Raw genomic sequence first — 24611 nt, 5'->3', positions numbered from 1 at the left:
TATGCTTACCTGTACAAGGTAGCGCTCACTCCATTGACGTATATAAAACACTGGATAGTGATTGACGTCATAGAAAGCGTCGGGAATAGAAACCATGTCAAATTAGGTAAAGTCGCAAGTGTATATATAAAAAACGAGTGTGTTTTAGAACTGACTGAACAAATAGTTTAGATATTATACTACTGTAAAAATAGTATAAATATTATTTTTTTTTAAATCCTGTATATTAAACAAATTTTAATGGTGGTTTCGAACGCTGGTCTTTGGTATCGGAATTCAGTGTCCTACCAATGCCACTGTGTCTCTGTGAAAATGTATAATATTTTGTATACTTATAGTATAATAACATGGATGTTGTTAGCTTTTTATCTTCACTTACTAATATCTCCGTCACAGCTTCATCACACTTTCCGTACCAAGCTTGATCTCTTTCTATCACCAATAACTTATATCTCCCTCTCAACTTGATCATACATTTACGTAACATTGTGATCATACATTATCTAGTTTGCTTTTCAAGCCAAGCGTGCCTAAAGAAGTTTTTCTTCAAAGTATGTATATATAAATTTACGCACAAATTTGACTGACTTGTAATGTCGAGACACCGGACAATTGCAAAAGTATATGCATCCACTATCTAGTGCTCATTATAGAAAAAAGATTAGTGGTTGTCGCCCTATTAGCTCAGGTGGTTAAAGCGTAACCAATTTCGTCCGCGGTATGCTTAGGGTAGCGGGTTCGATTTCCGCCGTTGCAACAAAATTAATTTAATTAATAGTTGTGATGGGCTAGTGTAGTGCATGGTATATGCATGAAGGAGGTGCACTCAGCGTCTGAAATAGAGAAGCTGATAAATAAAATTTAATCAGCGGAAAGGTGGTAAAACACATATATGGTATCACAATGGGCTCCATAGTCTAAGTGTGTCCTTCGTGGACAGCCAATATAACCTAACGTAACCATCAGTGGTTCACGCTCACGCATACTAATTTTTATAAAACGTTAGTTAAGACAATCATTTAGAAAAAGGGTACAAAAAATTTGATAAAAATCATATCTATGAGAATATACACAATTTTTTTAAAATTTTTGAAATTAAGAATTTTACTGATTTCTTGCCATTTTAAAAATTTGAAGTGAAACAAAATGAATCGTTTTAAGAGATGGATTAAGATATAATCGTGACGTTTGGGTATGGCTATGGGTAAGGAGGTTAGCGGGCCATGCTCGAGCATCCAAAAATCGTGACGTTTACTAGTCTTATTTATAATTACTCCATGTACAGTTGAGAAACCCTAGTTGTACATTATACATTACTACTTCTTATATATACTTCTTATCTCACGAGCGTATATAACATTTTTCTACATCTAAACAGGCACACCGAGATTTCTCTTCCATTGTATGTTCTACCTTTTAAGATTAAATCCCTGTATCAAAAGAAGACACAATCAACAATCAACAAATGTTGCCGTCCTGTACAATATAACATAACATATAACAAGGATTGTAATGTAATATTAATAACAATATCTGTGATATAGACACAACAGAATGTGTGTTGTTTCTCTGTTAGAGAAACACATAATCCTAACTAACCCCTATAATACCTAGTCATCCTTGTATCCATCGTATACACTACTGTATAGTATATACTATATATATACATACATAGATACACTCTCTTTAATATAAACTATAATACAAAACCTAATAATATACTAAAAATTATTCATAAAGGGAATGTGAACCAAACAACAACAACAACAACAAAAACAACAGTACAGTATACAGAACATACAGAGCCCAGCCAGCCATATTGGATTATTTCTATAAATATTATATAAAATAGTTTACCAAAATACAATTCATAAATGGAACAAACAACAACAATGCTACTACAACCATAGAGACAATACTTAGTACTAATTTACACGGTGGTCTAAAAGCTTGATTTTATTAGAAAAAATAAAACAACGGAACCGAAATCAATTCCAGTCTGAATGGAAATTGTTAAGCGCCATTGGACAACCAAGGCTGGCTTGGTCTTGCATTAGCATTGAAAGATAAACTCTTTCCAAACTTAAGTGTTCGATAAAAGCTTAGTTTTCGGTCGCTACGCAAGCCTGTGAATAAAAATGTCTATGGTATCATCTTAAGTTTTCACGTGAATCGATCTCTTTGATAATCTGATATTTGTTATGCATAGCATGATTATGTGATGTTACGTATACAAATAGCTTTGTAGTAAAATATATATGAGGTACCTTATATATTATAAATGTGAAAGTAAGGATGTATGTTTGTTTGTTACGCTATCACGCAAACTTAGTAAATTGAATAGAATGAAACAGTACAATAATATAGCTCATACATCAGACTAACATATGAACTATGATATATAAATATATATTTTTAAAAAAATTTAAATTTAGTCCATAAATATTTCTAAGTGATGAAATATTGAACAGTGTAGATTATTCTTTTTAATCTATTGATAAACGGTTAGTAATCAGGTGGCCTAAATTGGAACTACAAATTTTTATTCCAGTTGGCGGCGGAATTTATCTGATTTGTATTTGAATATTTTTATTGGCCTTAAAAACGGTATTCCACGGTAGTTGAAATTGTAACTACTGAGCTTGGGTCTTCTTCTGATTTATGTAGTACGAATTATTATCGCCAGTTGGCGAGTTGCAACTCCCTGTTATTAATATTACTTATATATTTTGATACGAATTTCTATGAACCACACTGAATATAATTGAACAGAGTAGACCAAAATATGCTGAAATATTCAAAATATATTATTTAACAATTTTAGTGTGTGTTTATTTATAAAATATAATATCTAATGTTTAAATAGATGTTGTGGGATCATTAATGGGGGTATTATAAGGATTATGATGATTTTTTACTAAATATCTATTTTGCATTATTATCTCAACAGTTACGTTATTCATATTCATTTTTTGTTTTCAAAGTACATTTATTATTAATTCATTGAATTCATAGGTTTCTATTGTATTTTTTAATTCATTCAATACATTAAATATTGGCAATAATTATTACAAACAAATATTATTTTATTAGTTCTATAGTAACTTGATTTACATTCATGCAAAATATTAAAGTTTTCTAATATACCAAGAGCAATGTGAGCCCAATGTTGGTCGTAAGCTGGAATTCTAGTACGGGCAAATACCAATATAATAGTAAATAAACACTTCCTTTCCCTTTAATTGAAAATTCGCAAATGGTGGATACCAGAGTTATGCCATATTTCATAAAATCAAATTCCGATTGCGTCCTAAAAAAATCTTTTTAAGATTTCCAAGAATTGGCATTTTACAAACCAAAAACGATAACCAATAATTTTCTTGGAAACAAAACAAAACATTGGTTTTTGTTTATCTAAAAAATAAGACGATTTGGATTTATGCCTATAGCTTTTGTTTGTTACAAAATAACTGATTAACAGATTATTTATGCGTTTGATGGAACAAACTCATTAAAACGCATTTCACATAATTTTAATGAATACAACCCTGAATTCGGTGTTTTGATGATCGGAGATTCAGGTTGGTAGCATGTTGAGTACAAATTTTTTAATTTAATTTTAACCGCTCAACGTGTTTGCAACCTTCCTCTTAAAAAGTTATACTGTCTATTTCTGCCATGGATTTCGGTGAAGACGCATCGTTCTCAACATTCGTTAATTCAGTTTTAATCAAAATTTCGAATTTAAAAAAAAAAGTAAAACACCTAAAAACTAATTTTTGACAAAGGTTTTTTTTTAATGAGAATCAATCCTCAAAGCAAAGAAGTCAAGTTCTTTTACACCGTGTTTTTCTCATACCGAGTTTTTTAATGCTTAATCGAGGGCTTTGTTAAATATATTTTTTGAAACTTTTATTTGAATTCACAAATAATTATCGTTAATTCAGTCTTTGATTTAAATGTGGTGAATTATATTATTAAAATGTGTTCCAGGTGTTTTCCAAGGCTTTGACCCTTTACGGACCTAGAAGTTTTACGAGCATTCCCTGTCTTTGGTGTTATCCTCGATATGGCGCTCTTATTCAAATGGAATAATGTCATGTAAAAAGACGGGGATTGCTATTTTGCTAAGGATTTGAATAGTTTTCAATTTGACTTCAAACAGCTTCCATGAAACGTACTTCAAAGTTTTTTTTATTTAAAAAAAAAACAGTTTATATGAATTTACACAAAACTTAATATCTATACTAGATGACCCGGGGAACTTCGTATCAGATACAATTTATTCATTGTAACTATTGATAATAATAGTTATATTATGCTTAGCCCGCCCGTTAAATCCGTTAAGCTCACCCTCAAGCTCGCCCCTTGCTTAGAACGCTAAACACAAATTTTAATACTGTCTCTTGAACATGCCATCGGCCTGGCTGAAGCCTTCGGCAGTGGAGCATTTTAGAGTTCTAATAAATACCTATTCACAATACTTGAATAATAATATATCATACCTCGATACTATTCAAATACCTGATAACAGTTGTAGATAAATATGGTGGGAGCGCAAATAAATACATAGTAAATAGGAAGATGTACTGTTATGCATTATTTATGTGCGTTTCCACCATTTTTTGCATTTAATATTTTTTCTAAATGTTGGGCTCAACTTCCTTTAATTTTTTCATTTTTTCACAAACCTTCTCCTGACAATAATAAACTTTACAAGAAAAGAAGTAGCAAAATTGTTCCATCCGTTCATGTGTGATTCGATTACTTGAAAAATAGGGATTCATTTTTATATATAGATGTGTTATTTTCATTGAAATGTGTCGCTGCAAACAAACAGCCCATTCATTTTCATAAAAATATAGCTTTGAAAGTTCGTCTTTAGTGGTACCACAACATTAGAAAATAAAGTGTGAATTGTCAGCATATAAATTTTGCTTCTATGCGCATATACAACAATGTAAGTAAATTAATTTATTTGAATTTGTAATTTACACTACATAACTTAACTGAACCATAGAATAAGAATGCAATTTCTTGAATTTTAGTAATTATTATTATTATTATCAGACTTTGTACTACTCTATAATGGTTAATAAACTATGATCATCACATAGCGTAAGTATTATAATAATACATATCTATAGTAAGTAACTTTGTGCTTCGCATATAGTCAGCATAAAATAATAATTAATTGTATGTAAGAATAAATACAGGGTAGAACAGTTATTCGAAGAAAATGTCAACTAATCTTACGAATCGATTTATTTCAATCCGTTATTTAATTTTAATACATTCGTCTTTCGATATTGTCTATTTCCCAAACAATAACTATTAACTCTTTCCAGCGCGACTTAGCCTATAATACTATAAAATTTTTACTCTTGCACATTATATTACACCTAATAGCGAAACGGGAAAAAAATTTGTTTAAAACAAAACTAAATCGAACTAAATCGGGCTGGAAAGAGTTTAAGCTATTAGTTCATTATTTCAAAATATATTGTGATTTCATATATATAATATAAAGTCTTATACGGTGTTAAAAAAATCTTAAATGCACGCCATCGTAAACATAATCAATTAGATAACAGATAATCAAAACAACTGGAGATTTATAGACTATATATATACAATTACCGTTTTTTTTTCTATTTTGGCGGTTTCATCATACATTTACAAAATTAGTCATTATGTACAGGTTGTAAGGCAACTCTTTCGAAGATTTTGTCATAGGAAATCATCGTAGGATACTTGCTTACCGATCACGCACGGCTTTCCAATAGCATCTATTTTTGCATTTTCGCAAACTAAGCGGAATTTTTATATTATTTTGCGAAAAAAATTTAACAAAAAGATACCGTTAAAAGGCTTACTTAAATCGTAAGTCCTGGCTGGATTTCCTGCGAGCCATACCGAGAGAATAAATGGCTTTATCTCTTGTTTTTTTTCTTTTTCTTTTTTGTTTTTTTTTTTTTTTTTGCAAAAAGCCGGTTTTCCAAAAAGGAAAAGGCAGACGTAAAAAAATTTCTTAGCCTGTCCTATAAGTGAAAGTGCATCAAACGACAGATGACTTGATAACAGCCATATTTTTTGAAGGACAGTTTGAGAAAATAATTTTTCATAGTAAATGTTATAGCAAATTTATAAAAATTAATTTCAAATCAACGTACGACCTATAGATCTGTATCTCAAGGTATGATATTCCTTGCTCAAGATATTTTAAGTTTGATGTCTGAGGGGCTGATATCTTTAAAATGAAAATTTTTATCGATGACATCTTGTCGCTCGAAAGGAGTTACTCTATAAGCAAGTATTTGTAAAATTGATTTCATAATTTTAATCGAATTTTTAACGGTTTACTTATGGGGTTGTATATATAGAAAATAAAATTTTTTATTGCTTTAAAAAAAAATTATAAATAAATTGATCCAAAAATTATACAAAAGATGTTAAAATAGACGAACATCTAACGCCTTTCAAGATGCGAGACTAACCGATTCTGAGTTTTAGTTTTATAGTATTCGTTAAAAACTTTTCGGATTGGCCACAATTGACACCCATTCTCTTAAAACTGACTTACAAACTTATCTTTAAAATAACCGATATTTATTAATCTCAAAATATTTTGCAAAGGTGCACTTCTTGGATGTACAAATGGCATTGTTCCTATGTTAAAAGCAACATACTGTTACACATTGTATTTAACACTAAAACTAAAATGAAATAACCAAAGATGCAAAAGATATTACAGAAGAAAGCTCTTACTTAATTAATGTGTATTTTCATTACTGCATACAAAAACCATTTCTTATAATTCATTGAATTCATTGTGATACGAAGAAGAAGTTGTTAACTGAGATTTTAAAATGGATATATATGATTATATGATGCTATTGAAATATAAGGACCAAGTTATGTGTATGATTGCAAATTATTTCAATTTGGCTTATACTACAGTCATTTCATACAAAAGTAAATTTTAAGAGTCAAAAAGAAAAGAAAAAAAACAGTAGTCTCTATATGTATAGGCCCAAGAGTCTCTGCATAGAAACTGTAGTAGTGAGGGCCTGTTATCACGCCAGCACTCGCGTTATGAGCATTTGCTCACGCTCGATTTAAAATGTAAATAACTTTTATTTTATTGCAATTTATTTCATCACGAGACTAAAAGTGTAAGAAAAATAATATTTACTTCGGAAATTTTCGGGATTATTCGTACTTTCGTTAGTTTAATATAAAAATTAAAAAAAGAATATAAAATTTTAATACAAATAATAAAAAAAATTGTGATCGAAATATGATGAAATACTTAATTTAAATTGAATAATTTAGATTACTCTATTATGAGTTAAAAAGTTTACCCTTTATGCATTTTTTGAGAGATGAAATCCCAAAATAATTTTACTATTACAGTATATATGATTATATTTTGTTAAAATGTTTGTTTTTATTTTATATTTGACTTTAACATACCGCATACTCTTATTAAAAATATTAATTATGATTAAGTAGTGAACAAAAGAATTTCTTATAGACAGAGATAGATTAAAAGTATATTTTGAATAAAATAATAAAACTAGTTTTCTTTGGAAACAATTTAATAGAAAAAAAGGATATATTAAAACCATATTATAAGCTTTCAATGTCTCATCATTTGGCTTTGGTTTTTAAGTATTTGGTATCGAAATAACGCAAATTGGTTCTGTTTATGAATATTATTTTACTATGTTGTAGTCAAATATTGATAGAAGCTTAAGGATGGAATGCACTTTAAAATATTCCCAACTAGGTGAAGACCATGGACTTGAGGCAAACTTCTAGCTTCCCTAATATGGTTCCTAACCGGAAATTTGTTAGCCTGATTTGAAACACTTTGAAAATCATCCAGATTGTTGGCAAGAAGGTCACTTAAGGATTTGCATCCGGTTCGTGTCACTTCAGGAAAAGTTGATTTGAGTAGGATAGCCATTTCGACATTCTGGCAAGGGTATATCAAAAGTATTGTGTCAGAATTCTACAGAGTCTTGATTTTACAATAGTCTATCCCAGCTACGACTCCAAATAGTAAGTATTTAAAAAATATAAAAAAAATGTTCGAACATCAGAAATATTCCTAAAACAAATATTGCCATACATTCATTACCAGGATTGTATTTTGACGAAATTGTTTTGCATCAAACCTTCCGATTCTATTTTGGTAATTTACAATTAAATATTTTGTAAAATAAAATTGGTCATCATCTTCGACCTATCCTTGTAGACATGGTTTTTAAATGGTTAAAATGGTCAAGAAATAGTGTTTAAATGGTTATTTTGGAATAAAATACATTCAGTTAAGCTAGATCCTTAACAGAAGAACCCACTTTATTGTTTGTTTTTGTTTCGAGGTTATTTGATCGAAAGAACTATGTTTCGAGAAAACCTGCTCATCCATCAGCTGGGTATAAACTTTTTTCTAGTTTTAATCAGGTATGGAAGTTTTTATCAGGTATAAAAGCTCTAATTTGAAACATAGCTAAGAACAATGTCAATGAAATAACTTTTCAAAAAATTGATTCATCTGTTAAGTAGCTATGATACCACAGGAAGACACGCATATATTCAGATATACGGATATATTCAGATATACGGATACGTTAAACTCATAACACCCCTCTTTTATGTCGGAGGTTAATTAGGAAATGTTTCTTTGGAAAACATTTTACATAGTCCTTGTAATTATCTCGATAAATCTGTTATTTTTTCATTTTATGATAAATTTTTGTCTAAAATAATATAATATTAAAACTAAAATGTCACAATTAATTTACTACGCTTCTTAGGTAATTTTTGGACTCACTGATGCCAGATATAAGTCAAGTAAACAAAACGAGTCGTTTTAACATTCAATTTCAATAAATTAAAAAAAAAAAACTGAACAAAATGCTATCACAAGTCCTTGAGACAAAAAATATTGTACTATTCCCAACTGATAGTCATAAATAACATGGGCTTTTTGATAACCATTTCTTGTCAAATATTTCTGCTCTAATACAAATATTACACTAGAAAATATACCGGGTGTACAAATAAATAACCAATAATTAAGAGTGGATAAGATATAATGAAATAAGAATTTTGGCACAAGAAACAGGTGCCCGGAAACTGTCCTCTTCGTATTAAAAGGCTTTGAAAACGTTTTGTTCTGTCTTTAACAGATTGTAAAAGGTACAGCCAAAGTTTTGAAAAATTATGAATACTTAAAAAATTATGAAAAAAATGGTCAGTTGTCAATGAGCAAGCAAAATGTTTCTCATAAAAACACCAACAAATTTTGCTCGAAAGGACCTTTTAAAAACAAAACAGATTAGGCATCTCTGTTGCAAATTCCTGTAGCTCTAGAGGGGAGCATTTCAGAACACATATTCCTCATACCAAAACGCTTGTATTTGAAGCCTTGTCATTCTATAGATTGGTGGCAATTTATTCCGATGCACCGGGTATATTCCCCAAACATTTATTTGTTTTATTTGTAGTGTTAAATAAAACAAACTACAGGATGTATTACAAGATGTATTTGCTTACTTCGATGTAATATATACGAACAAAAACGTAGAAAGTACTACTCTTCTATTTGTAGGAAGGTATAAAACCAAAACATAAAACCGATAATAATGTTTTCTAATTTACAATTTTAAATAAATTCATGCCACCCACCTAACAAATTTGTTTTAATAACACGACTATTGTTAGAAGTTTTCAAATGTATGCCGAATGGACATACATAGTAAATGTTTGTAGGTAAGTTAGTCACTATTAGTGATGCAACGACAGATGTTCTTTTATACGATAGGTCCTAGTCCAAAAAATAGATTGTGTCTCTGATCTGGACGTCTATATACGAAGCCCTTTAAAAAAACTTTAATTGTATACTCCGATAATTATTTCATTTTTCTAAAATCCGAGAGCCATTTATGTAATATAAAACTGAAAGTGGCAAATTGAATATGAGTTAGTTATTTAGCTTAAATGAAAAATTTAAAAAAAAAAACATGAGAATGTGAGTGACGCCTTAGATCATTCTTCGAGCTATTAGAACGAGAAGTTTGTTTTTTAAGAAACACAGTGCTGCTAAGTGAAAATCAACGACATAAGTGTTGTAGTTCTTTCATCTAGCATCATAAACATATATTTTTTCTCATGAAATCATAGAAATAAATGCTTTTGTTCTAATTTTCTTTATTTCGGGTTCATAAGCCAAGTTTAAAATAATGCAGCTAATGTTTTGGAGATACAAGTAGCTCTTGACTGAGTTAGACTTAAAACGAAATGGTTGTGTACTACGTAAATATACCGTTTGGCATCGGAAATTTGCGTAGAGTAAGTTTAGTACTGCCTGATAACAATACAAACTAATGCTAAAAGTCGAAGCAAACTGTCAAAATTTGGGAGATCTAAATCCTGTATATGATGATGTATACGTCGAAAGGAAATGAAATCAACTTGATTGATGTTTGCGGCCCACTTCCTGAGGGTAGTGGCTCATAGAAATGTACATTAATTGAAAATTGGAGAAAAATACAATTAGTTTGTATTTAAGAAAATTTGATATCAAAAATAGTTTCGAAAACAAATTGATTTTAATATTATTTTCCAAAAATTACAATATAGAATACATAAAAAACATAACACAGTTCACTAAAACAGTACGTTGTGTGATGCGTTGATGTGTTGATTTCTGTAAAAGAGGTTGTTGGAGGATTCGGAATACCTGGCTCTCACCCAAGAGGCTCGAGTTAGTTTACCGGTCCTGGAACCATATTTTTGATCTTGTTGATAGAAAATGAAAAAACCTTGACTAATGTTTGAAGTCCACTGTCTGAGGGTAATTGGTTGTTAGCTAAATTAAAGTAATATACGCGAGATGATAACTATGGATTTATTGACCTTTTATAAGCTTTATAAGAAATAAGAATCATCAGGTCGTTAAACTCAGCGAAATAATAAATTTTGACTTTGATTATTTTGCAATGATATTTCTCGTCTGACGAGGACTTTTATAACAAGTTTCAAGACTCTGTTGGTAGTAATATCACCTCTAGCAACCATACCTACTCTGATATCTTGTATATGTAATATATTTCTATAGACTAAGCATATTTTACACTCCTGGGGTAGGAGATATCATGGTAGGAGTGTTGAGACAATGTACAACAGATATGTTTTTCAAGTTGTGACTTCTATAAAACAGCCTAAAACGGGAACGGAAACAGTTAAACTATATATTATTGTAGTGTTGTAACGGGTTGTTTGCTTAGTTTTGTTCTAATAAATTTTTGTTATAATATTATACAATAATTACAATGATTTAAAAAATTCACAAATACTCTTAACGAGTGGAAATAATAAATGCTTGTCCTTTGAAAACTGAGTCAGTTCAAAAATTTCAAGTGACTTCAAAAATAATGAGTCACGAAGCCAATTATACCATTTTTAGAAAGAAGTTAGATAAATAGGGAGAAATGAAAATTGCAAAAATTTAATTTGGGTATTTAGTATTTAAAATAGGTTCATGAATTGTTTAGAAAGATACTTATTTTTCAAATTAAAAATCAATAATTTTCGATAATCCTTACAACAAGGACATTGAGTTTGAAACGTTCTTGCCAGTACTTTCAGTATAGTATATGATTTTTTTCGAGATCTGCATGTGAAACATGGTTTAAAATATTTCCAACCATCTTTTATTTTGAAAATGATACCATAATTGAATTTCGACAAGTTTTTTTCGTATGTAATAAATAAAAAAGGTTAAAAGGATATGTTGACAAAAAAAATTATGTTGGTCGAATTTTTGTTTCAAATTGTGTTCAAGAGTATATTTTATCTACTTCAGTTAAATGATACCTTTAATGTACCTACGTACAGGCTTGCCTGATCACTACATTCTAAAAACGATAAAAAACAGAAGATCGAAAATGCGACAGATTGATCGCATCTTTTTACTTAACATTTAAAAATTCACTGAAATAACGAAACCAATTAAATTGCTAAAATTATTTATTGTAAAAATAACAATTTATTTTGAGATTTTTACTATTTTACTTGCGTCCGATTTAAATATTCGGTAAAAAAATTAAAAAATTGATAAAAAAGAAACTTTGTCTTCTTGTCTTGTTTCTCGAACTCTGTGTTTTATAATTAATGTTCTTTCATTATTTTAGAATTTTATTTTTAAGCTTCAAGAATTTAATATAGTTTATTTTATCTATTTTGATAGTCTGCATGCAACAATCATCAAAAAGAAAATATTAATTTTATAGAATCCAATATATGGATTGATTGATTAGACTAGTAAGGCATATAAATAAATAAATAGAGCCCGAAAATTATTAACATCGAAAACTTATAAAACAAATAACAGAAAGAAATATTTTGATAAATATTAGATACATGATTTCATTCCATCAAAAAATAAATCCCGTTTTTGTATTTTCTGGGTCAAAATTATCTTATATACTTCGTTTAGCAAAAATCAGAACAAATTCCGGTTTTTCGCGTTTTTGTTAAGAGTTTATCCCGCAAAAAGATCTGGAATGATCGGAATTTAGTGAAACTAAGTTTATAAGATTAATTTTGTCCATTAAATACAAAAATCAGGTACATTTGACGATTGGTTGTGAAGATTCCGAGATGCCACCTAAAATATTTCATTTTAAGCCATATCTGAAAAACTACTCGTGCAATTGTGAAATAAACTGTTTTTTTTATTTTTTTGTGAAAATTAATTACCTTGTACACTGAGTTTTATGGAAATCAAAAGAAACAAAATTACTCGGTTTTGACCAAAAAAAAAATTCATTTTATTATTAGTCGAGTATTTGATGTGAAATCGCTCGAAATCCTATATAAAAAAAAAAAACCTTAAAATAACAAAAATGAGCAAAAATGATAGAGTGATAGAATGGATGCTAAAACATGATATCTGGCAACTGCGCTTATGTATTATTATAGATAGAAATACAGAAAATAGAATAATGTCAAGTAATATCTAACAATATTATACGACACCTTCACCAAAATGTGAAACATGATATTACACATAATATAGCATACAACTGTTTGGCTTAAGTCGCCAACAAATTACTGAAGAAGAACCGGTGTAGTACTAGTGAACTATTTGTTGAACACCTCTAGTTCAAAAAGAGAACTCCTTCATCTTAGACATCAGAATATCTCAACAATAAAATAATACATAAAATACCGAGTGTATCACCAAGAGTATCATCGTCCCAGAAGTTGATCAAGGAAGCGCTTACAAAACTGCAATAAAAATTGATTAAAATTAGATCTTGACTATAAGAGTCGACTATATATCAACTCAAGTTTAGAATTGGTATTAAAAAAATTATTTATATTTTTATTTGAAATAGTCGGTCAAAATCGGATACCTGGTATAAACAAGAAGCATTTCTGATCGAAAGTTTGTCAAATTATTCTTGATCAATCATCGAACAACTTTTGCATAAATGTATCAAACCATTTCCGACTAAATTTTAAAATTGACCGATTTAATTGTGACCATAAACTATGCCATTTCTTCATCAAACAATATATTTGTTTTTCTCAAGAATGGTTTATGTCAAAAAATACTCGCCTTTAATAACTTATGATAAAAAAATTTTTGTAATCATTTCTTTTTTACTTTCGGAATCATAATTATTCCTACCAATAACCATAATACAAAATATGCGAGTTAGTTTCCGCTCACAGTAGCTGCGGTCTTGGATTTTTTTGAGCGTAATAGCTATTTTATTTAGTATCATAGCGGCTACGAGGGAGTTTGCACGTCTGTAAAAAGTTTGCAAGTCTGTTTGCACGTCTTTTACCTTTACTATTTTTAGATTAAATTAATTTTTAAACATTTAAAAAAATATATATCTTGATAAATTATAGCTCATTTATTACTCTGATGTATGAGCTATATTATTGTTAATTTTCATTCAAATCCATTCATTTGTTTTTTGCGTGAAAGCGTAACAAACAAACAAACAAACATATGTTCTGTATGGTCGCCACATTGATGTCGGAATAATATTGGAATTTTTATGGAAAATTAAATATTTTTTAGAAATTTTGATAACATTCTATTTGACATAAGTAATCATGTGAATAATAAATAATAAGAGAAATAAATATTACTTACAAAGAAAAAACCTAAACACGAAAAAAAAAACTATTTCACGCAGCACAAAAAAGTACGTGTTAGAGTAAACATTTAGTATAATTGTAAAGTCTGGCTAATCGGAACTCAGAGATTACACGAATTGTATGGAATAATTAATTATAAATAAAACAAAGTACTGCAAAACCAACATTGGAATGCATGTATTTAAGCGAGAATAGGAATGCATACAGCATCAAACAAGTGTTATTGTGATGATATTGTGTTTGCAGAATCATAACAATGAATCATATATTTACCATTTTTGAGTGATTAGTAGAAAGCGGCGAGAAAAGTTCGGATGAACAAAAAGTGTTTCGAGTACTGGACGTTTCCAGTCATCGAGTTTTCCGATTATAGGCACTCTACTTTCATACTTTTTATAAGAAGAAACAGCGTATCTTTTATGACATTATTTTTGTTTTCATAAAAATTTTTCCAGAGGAACTGATTACGTGCTTCTACCACACTGAGAAGATTAATATTGATAGACCTGCACTTAAATAATATGCCGCGCCAGTTTAAAATTGTCGTATTAATAGCCTCCAAAGCTTAAAATTGAAATTTTGATTTTTTTTAATTAAAAAGATAATAACTATCCACCATAGATTATCGATGGTCCTATAGACCCAGAGTAGATCTTCCTGTATATGGTACTATTGATTATCGATCGTTCTATACAGATCGAAGCAGCAACTACGTTTTCCGACACTTTGGAATTACCAGGCCTATATATTAAGTAGTCCAGGGTCTCAATATCAAACATGGTCAGTGTTGCCGAACAACAAAATAAATTTTCCAAGATAAATTTTTAGCTATGGAATATTAATTCTAGAAAGTGTACACTGGTTGCTATATTAAATAAATTGGGATGACCAAATAAAGTTAACTTACTTCGTTATATTTATTTTTTGTTCTCATGTTAATTATTATAAAGTAAAATGATCTAAAATATATATTATCTAAAAGAAATTATACTTCGACATATTTTCTTAAGAAGCGGTGTTTTCAAACATTGTTTTAGTGAAAACAGAAAGTAAATATGTCAAACATGAACAACATACACACACGGTAAAACAACACTTAAAAGGTATATCTTTTCTTGTATGATTGTTGTAAACCTTAAAACATAGTTTTATAGTCAAGAAACACTAAACTATTTGCCATGTACACAAGTAAGGTGTATACCTATAATATTAATGGAAACACTTATTTTAGAGTAACAAACATGTGTCCTTCAACATATAAATAACAGTCTTAAAAGTTAAAACTTTGCATACCAAAAGCCCAACAATACCAAACCACTCGCATCATAGCTAAACTATATTATAAAATATATACTAAAATTATTATAGAAAGATCGTACATTGTAACGTGTGCAATCCGAAAATTTATACAATTTAGTGTTTTTGAAAGTATCAATACATACAGAGTGACTCGCGACTCGATGGCCATAGTTCAAGACTGTATACTTTTGTCAATTTTAAGTCGAAAATATTTTATATACTTTTAAATACCATCTATAAATACCTTAAATAATCCATAAAAAAAACGGTACCTACTTCCATCCCATAAACGGTATTTTTATTAACTGTAATTTCTTTTTTTTCAATATTTGAGTATGAAACCAAATTTTTAAAAAGTATGTTTTTTATTTATTATTAATTTTTGCGCTATTCATTTATATATCAAAAAAAATACTGTCAAGGTACTTATATTCGACAAATTATATGGCAGACTTTATTAAATTTGAAGGGGAAAGTCCAGTAAAATTTCGAATGACCCTCCTATACCTCAATTTAATGTAAGACTAATATTCTCTATTTACAGTGATATTCCTGTACCAGAGAAGGATGTCATATTAAATTTGTTCTTTTAACTTTAAAATAAAATGTATATATGAAATAAAATAGATAAATTATAAGTTTGCAACGCTTAAAAATACGATGCTACAAACAAAATTTTGATTTAGGTGTTCAATTAGTCCATTGCTGCCCGTCTGTCAATACAATAACTCAAAAACGAAAAGAGATATCAAGCTGAAATTTTGATAGCGTGCTTAGGACGTAAAAAGTGAGGTCCAGTTCGTCAATAAGCAACATAGGTCAATTGGATCTTGGGTCCGTAGTACCCATCTTGTAAACCGTTAGAGATAGAACAAAAGTAAAAAATTTTTCTTATAAAAAATGAAACATCTTTTCTTTTAAGCATTCTTTCGTAAACATTACTGTTTACCCGTGAGGGCGGAAACTGGGCAAAAATTATATAGTACTTGTTATATGGGAACACCAGTGATATGTGTATGGCATGTTTATGTGACTATCTGAGAGTGTTTTTCTTTTTTCATTTACATAGCGAAAAAAAAAACAAACGATTTGGTAATCAACACTATCTATACATGGTAGTTCCTCAACAATTAACATCAGTCAATTGTTTGTTTTCCGCCATTATAAATTTATGTCTCTCCGCATTAAGACCCCGCGAATATGCCTATTTGTAGGTAACATTCAAGATGTAGGGGCTACAAATATTTTGTAACCCTAGCTGCAGCCCTATGTTGCAGCAAAAGCTGCAGCTAAAATTTGAGCTGTGGTTGTTCTTTCTCTGAAAATCAGGATAATCACCTCATCAGTCAGATTTGGTGCTACACTTTGCGTAACATTTTTTTTTTTTTAATATTGAAATATATTTTATATTATATAGTGTGTCTAATTAAGTCGGCACCATATGGAAAATTTTTACTATTTCTTAAATGAACTAACTCCTATAAAAAATCTTATTGAAATGCTGATTTTGAAGGTTTTTTTTGGTATAATTCAAGCACTTTTATTAACAACGTGTAATTATTTAAATCACTCACCTGATCCTAATGGTGCAAATGACGAATTTGTTCGTTGACCCATAGCCACTGTGTTATTGTTATTCAAAGTATTTTGTTGTTGAATAACGTCATTCCCTGCACCAACACTTCCGCTCGCGGCTAAATCTTGTTGAATTATCGAATCATCTTCAACAAGAACCGTTGCTGCTGTTTGGGTAGTTGTTTGTGTTGAATCATGATGCGAATGATGTTCCAATACATTCGAAGACGCTGACGACGAAGGTGGTGCACTTGAGGAAGTAGTCAATAAAATATGATGTCCGCCAGTACCGTTATCCAAATGAGTTGTTGCTGCATTATCACTACTCGTATTATTTAAAACAGTTTGATTATTGTTATTTGACGCAGTTGTTGTGGCGTACAATAAAATTGGTGTTGTTGAATTATCTAATCGTTTGATCGATTGTAAAAAAATTTGTCCACCATTTAAATTTATTAACTCGTTACCACCACTACTATTTAATAAATCACTAGATTGAATATGAAATATTTGACCACCACCCACGGTATTATTCGTCGGCGGTGCGCTAGAACCTGCAACTGTTGAAGTTGATGTACTAAACGTTCTTTGATCATCTAACGACACATTATTGTTATCATTCGATTGTAATGCAAGAATACTGGTAGGACCAACATTGTTATTTTGATTACCATTATTAACGGTATTGTTTTCATCATAGGTTTGTAGAAGGATCTGATTTGAATGAATTCCACCCATTTTCAAATTTTATGTATTATCACTACGTCGCGAAGTAGAAACTGATTCACTTCGTAATAAAACTGTGATGTTTCTCAGCATTGGTTATATTTTGATATTGAGTAAAATTTTTTTTGCGTAGAGATCTTAAGCAACAAATGTTGCAGTTGTATATTTAAAAAGAATGTCTCATTGTTGTATGCTACACAAATATAGCGATGAATGGCAATATTGATGGAGTGAGACGATGTTCAGTGATGGTAGTGATGACCGGAGGGTGCTAAGTGGATGTCATTTTATGGATCTGAAATAAAAATAAAATGCGAATTAATTTGACAAAAATATATAAGATTTGAGTTTTTTTTTTAATATTTATCATAAATTTATTTACATTTCAAATTTCAAGTCTATGTTAACGGTTCAAAACGTAGAAAATAGTTATTCATATGAATTACGAATAATGCATGTGCTAGAAGTATTTAAAAGAATATTGTGCATCATTTTAAAAATAACTTTTTAATAATCATGCAAGTAATTTGACACGTTAAACATATAACACGCCTCTTTGTTAGTCGGAAATTAAAAACGCCCGATTATATATGTTTGTTTGTTTATTTGTAACGCTTTCACGCAAAAACAACTGAATGGATTTGAATGAAACTATACAACAATATAGCTCATACATCAGAATAACACATGAACTATAATTTATAGAGATATATTTAAAAAAAAATTAAATTTAATCTGACAATTTACTGCCCTATCTATGATCACCATTTTTAATCATAAATTACAGATGTCCGTAAAAATTATAAGTAATAATTGAATTTGAATAAATGATGATTATTTTAAACAATAAAAAATAAAAACTGTGTTAATATTTTAGCTGTGTAAAACAATCCCATCGAGTGTTATGAAAGAGGGATAAGTGAGATCAAGAGGGGTGGAGGCTATAAAGCGGTGGTTGTTACTTTTAAGCCCAGTGAAGCCTGCGGGTATCAAGCTAGTATATCTATAACTAAAATAAAAAAGTAAATATATTTATTGATATGTTTCGTAAATCATTTATTTTACAATATTCTTCTTATATTGTTCAATATAACCAATAAACACTCACATTTATATCCAAAACATTAAAGTGAGCAATAAAGCATACATTTTAAAGTACCTATTAAATATCGATTTTTATTTATTAAATGGTTAAAATACTATACTAGAATATATATTATTATAATATCGTAAACGGCCGTACCATAAATGCATGTATATACAGGATAATGTAATCCAATACACATTAGTCATACCATTTTATTTGAAAGTATCTAAACGAACGAACGAATGTTTTCTTTTGAAGAAATCGAACGACATTCTGGAGGGATAGTAAAGGTTACTTCCTTCCCACAATACTGAAATTTCATGCCTTGGAAAACTGTTCACAAGCTGTCGACCATTTGGATTAAGTTCATTTTGAGAAGGTCTTTCTAAATTGAAACGTTATATTACACTTTATCTTAGCTGGTGCCTATACCTATTTTAAAATCCCGCCTGAAAGACCTTGTTCGTTCAATGAAGCCGTTAATATTGTAACAGATTTGAATAATATTATACTGAAAATTTTTAAATATTTTTCATGCCGCTGCCACCATATTGTAGTGAAATTGTATGATGTTGAAGAGAAATTTTAAATTTTATTATGTGACCAAAAAAGCTAAGCATTTTTCTTACAATCTAATAATATTAGATTGCATTTTTAAAATTTACAAGAGTACTTTTTTGCATATATATATATATATATATATATATATATATATATATATATATATTTTATATATTTATATATACATTTTTAAAAATTTTTTTTTTAACGATGATCATTTTTTACATTCTGTAGTCAGTACAAAAGCAATAGCTCCATTTCTTTCGGTAGTTTGCTAAAAAATAAGGTAATAATTTTTCAAAGAAGAGTTACATCTTTTCGGTAAAGATCAAGAATCTGCTACAAAATTTATATACTTCTATTTAAGAAAGACATAAATGATCCAGCTGTTTGAACATGAAGATTTCCTCATATAAAAAACCTTAATACTAACATAATATCCCTTAAAAATGACCTAACAATTATTTTTGCGTTTTTTATTTTTATTTTCCATTCCCTTTTTAAAATATAAAGGTAGAAACTTTTTAAAACATTATCCTGTAGGTATGTACCTTCTTAAACTAACTACAGTGCAAAATGGCATACTAAAAATATACATAAATATTTTAGCAAAATGCAATAATAGTCGTATGTAATAAATGGATGTTAATAAATACACACAATATTGAATAAAGCACATTTGACAACAATTTCCCACATATGTGTGTAAATTTTTGGTGTGCCAGAATGATTTAATAGACATTCATTTCTTGTCGCTGTAACTCTGCTTGCACATTTATATTTAGTTTGTTTAAAGTCATAGCTTCTTTCAAAAGACAAAATCTTGTGTTATGCGCATTGAATAAAATACATCCTATATGCCTTAGACTGGCCTACAAACACATCACCGTAAAAACCATAGTCGTCCTACAGCTACGGTTAGGAAAAATCTTTTTACTCATCGTCATAAACTTTATTAAACAAATAAAAGTACTTCACTAATTACCTTCGTTCTTATTATTTTCTTCAATGAACAAAAATCTGACGCTTATCAGACAATGATTTGTAGATGAGAGGCTAAAACATAGGTTTATCTGGTCATCAACAAAGATTGATTATTTTTCAGAGAACTCTATGAACATCACAAGATACAATTGGCTATAAACAGGGTAATAACGAGTATACCAAAAATCATTTAATGCCTGGGCAGAAGTGATGCCCAAATTTCGTAATTATTCCCTGCGGTACATTTTTGTATACTAACCACAACAATTGCGGAACAGCTTCAAATTACTCTTAACATGCAGTATATACAGAATAAAAAATTAATAATTCCTTGTTAATTCTTGTGCTTAAGACAGTTAATCGGTTTTGCCGTCGGAACTACGATGCCACAGACAGACTCACAGTTACGTAGATACAAAGACGCGTTAAATATATAACACTCCTATTTTTAGTCGAGGGTTTTTGTTATTATAAAAATATAATAACATATAAACATCAATAGAAAAGTAACAAAACGACGGCGACGGATATAAAGGCATATATAAAGTGTATATTATTGATAATGACACCAAATCCACTGATAAATACACCAAGTGAAAATGATGCCTTTACTTCGGTTTGGTTATGCTATAAAAAATAACTAAAGAGCAGAAGAGCTTCATCATTAAAGTCATATTACTCCCGCATTACATACTTGTTATTATTGAATGCTTTCTATTGAAATATGAGATCAATGTAAAAAAGAGCGGGAAGGAGAATTGGAGAGTTCACTAATAAACTATTTTCAACATTAACTAAATTCATATATAAATTAACCCTTGTTCTACTTTTGAAGTGGTTGTGAAGGTGTTACGGTATCCAGTAGTATTTCTTAACCCTTTTTATTTTAGAAGTTAAAGATTTACTTTTCCAAGACTTTTTGCTTATTTTGCCTACATTTAGATGCATAAAAATTGGTCCGTCAGGGAGAAAATATTTTTTACTATGACAGACTTCATTGTTCTAGCTTCATTTTCTGCGCTTTCAAAATGAAGTCCGACAAAAATTGTCAACTAGACAGATTGTAACAGATATAAGATATCTTAAACATTATTTTTATACCATGCATATATGAAATAAATCATAGTAAATTAGGTTTAGGCCCAAGTTTGTAACGCTTAAAAATATTGATGCTACGAACAAAATTTTGGTAAAGGTGTTATATATAAAACCACCTAATTAGTCCATTTCCGGTTGTCTGTTCGTCTGTTCATCTGTCTGCCAACACAATAACTCAAAGACGAAAAATGATATCAAGATAAAAATTTTACAGCGTGCTCAGGACATAAAAAGTGAGGTCGAGTTCGTAAATTGGCAACATAGGTCAATTGGGTCTTGAGTCCGTAGGACTCATCTTGTAAACCGTTAGAGATAGAACAAAAAGTTAAAATGTTTCTTATATAAAAATGAACAACTTTCGTTTGAAACATTTTTTCGTTAACATCAATGTTTACCCGTGAGGTCGCAAATTAGGCGCAAATAATATAATAGTATGTGTTATACGGGAATATCAATTATGTATGTGTGTCATGTATGTATGTGTAATGTGACAGTGTAATCAACACAGTCTAATACGAAGCATTTCAACAACTAACTCAGTAAATTGTTTTTCACTTGTTTGTTTTAATTAAAGGAGGTGTTATGAAGTGCATTTTCATAAAAAAAATAAAATAAATAATTTATAATAAAAAGGCTGTCAGAAGTGAATTAATAAAAATTGTAAGCCAGACAAATTTTTTCAAAAATTGTTTATGTTTAGGTACTACAAATTGTGTAAACTTTAGGCTGTTGTCTTGAAAAAAGGTCATTTTTTTATCTTAGTTCAAAAATTAAAAAAAGGGAACAAATTTTTATTAGTCTGGCGGACGTAACATGTCTCTTACATGATTTTCAGTCATTTTCACTTTGTAATTTTGAGATGTTAGATGCTTTTTTCTGTTATGAACTCTTTACCACTACTACAGCCGATGGTTGGTCAAGAAAAAATACAATTTCCTAGAATAATATTTGAAGAACTATAAGTTTTAACCGTCAAGTACCATTTTTTTACGAATTAGTTCACAAATCTCTGAGAACCTTTTCCTGAAAATTTCCTTCGCACAGCTAGAATCAACAAGTTGTTTTATTAGAAAGATCCGCCTTGTATAAATCCCCACAAAACTCTTGAATCGTGTTCTAGACGTTATAAAAGTTACTTAGAAGACGCGCCCAACCCTCTCCGCATACTTCCATTCAATGAATAAGTCTATATTTTCATAGAAAATATAACCCAAAAACTAAATGGTCTCCCACTTTTGTGTTCCACTTCAAAGGTAAGTTGTTAGTCTACATGTTAGTGTGTAGTTGTGAAGGTAACAAGGAAACTTGCCTAAACAACTATATATGTGGGTATTGTAACTATAACTACACAACTATGTCTTGTATGGAAGAAGCAAAGCACATATAAAATATCATCCCATGGGATATTATTATTATTCAAACAGATTCTTAAATGTACGAAGATACTACCGAACGATGTATATTGTAAAGTATCTACTTTGTTTTAATGTTCAAAATTTTTTACTCAACTAAAAAATACAAAAGAACATTTATCTGCAAATTTTTTTTGTAATTTTTAGGTCAATAAAGGCCAAAATATGTACAGGATGGTAAAGAAATTGTGGATGATTCATTTTTATTCCACAAATTGCCGTATATCTCTATCTCTATCTCAAAACATAATAAATGCGAAAGTAAGCATGTTTGCTTGTTTGTTTGTAACGCTTTCACGCTAAAACTAGCGAATGGTTTTTAATGAAACTGTACAGCAATATAGCTCATACTTCAGAATAACACATGAGTAAACTACAGATTTCTGAAAAAATAGTCAATATAAAATATTGCGCGGCTATCTTTTCTGATAAACTCAATGAATAATTACGACTATTATACATTTAAAAAAATAGAGAGCCGTACATATATTTTAAATGTGTAAAACAATCCTTACCATTATTTCGAGTGTTATAGAAAGGGGATAAGCGAGAGCAATCTTGATTAATCTTTACCTTTAAACCCAGCGACGCGGGTGGGTATCACTCTAGTGCTTAAATAAAGCCATTGATACACAGTACGAGCAAACAAATGACAAGAAGTCAAAAGTAAATGTGTTGTCAAAAACTTTCTTTTAATATACAGACTCCAAAAATTAAGTTTAAACGAGGAAAATGTTTCAAACGAAAAATTTTGGGAATTGAATTTGATCTAAGTTTTCGGGCTTAATTAAAAACTCTTGTTCTTTATAAAAAAGCAAATATTATTTGTTTGATACATTTTTTTGTAAACCTTATAGTTTAGACAGGAATTGATATTAATGGAAAAAAAATCACTTTTGTTAGATTAATAAGAAAATAATTGTCTGGATTCCGCAGAAACAATTATAAGAAATAATAATTTTAATACGGAAAAACAATTTTGGTGAAAACTTTTTAGACCGTTTTTACCTAAGCTATACGGTTTTTTGGGCAAATGTTTCGAACAAAAAATGTTACCTTTTTTATAAACCACAACTTTCTTTTTTAAAGTGTTCATCTATCTATTACCAGTTATGGAGTATAGTGAGCTTTTCATTGAATCTGAAAGCCTATATCAAGTTTAATGGCTTCGTTAAATGTGCGCCTCAAATAAAAATTAGGCACCCTGTATACCACAGACCAAAAAACTCACCTATATCTTCCAAATAGCAAGTCAAACAAATTATAGAAATTTCGCTTCTTTTTGGGCTCGATATCTAACCAGATTCATATGAGTAGTTCGAAGAAGAAAAAAAACTTCTCTTCCTTCTCTTTTGACAAATTTCAATGTTTAAAAAAATTACCATAACGATAACCTTTATTTGTTTATTTATTCCCATTTCTAGTGTTTAAACTTAATAACAATTTACATTCAACTATGGTTTTGGTTCGAATAATATTTAAAAAAAATGAGTTTCATGAAATCGAAATGACATTTATACAATAGAAAAGAAGTTATATGAAGTTCATAATAAATAACTCGCTGTGTAATCGTAATCATAAAATATAACAAATAGTAAGGACATAGAATACAAATTGCATACATCGCATAAATAATCATAGGCAGCTAGAATGGTATGCGAAGTGAGTAGTAGCAG

At 29.5% G+C, this 24611-nt stretch overlaps 1 protein-coding gene across 1 annotated transcript in view; it reads right to left on the bottom strand.

Annotated features, from left to right (window-relative positions):
- Positions 1–17805, bottom strand: part of LOC123296143 (type-2 histone deacetylase 1-like) — a 196185-nt gene extending 178380 nt beyond the window's left edge. The window contains exon 1 of the mRNA XM_044877605.1: positions 17067–17805. Within this exon, the coding sequence (XP_044733540.1) occupies positions 17067–17805 (739 nt within the window). The remainder of the gene's footprint in view (positions 1–17066) is intronic.
- Between the last annotated feature and the right edge of the window lie 6806 nt (positions 17806–24611).

This window comes from Chrysoperla carnea, chromosome 3 (genome assembly GCF_905475395.1).
Source record: "Chrysoperla carnea chromosome 3, inChrCarn1.1, whole genome shotgun sequence".
Lineage (NCBI taxonomy): Eukaryota > Metazoa > Arthropoda > Insecta > Neuroptera > Chrysopidae > Chrysoperla > Chrysoperla carnea.
Note: the sequence above shows the minus strand (reverse complement) of the source record. Positions and strands in the feature narration are given on the sequence as shown.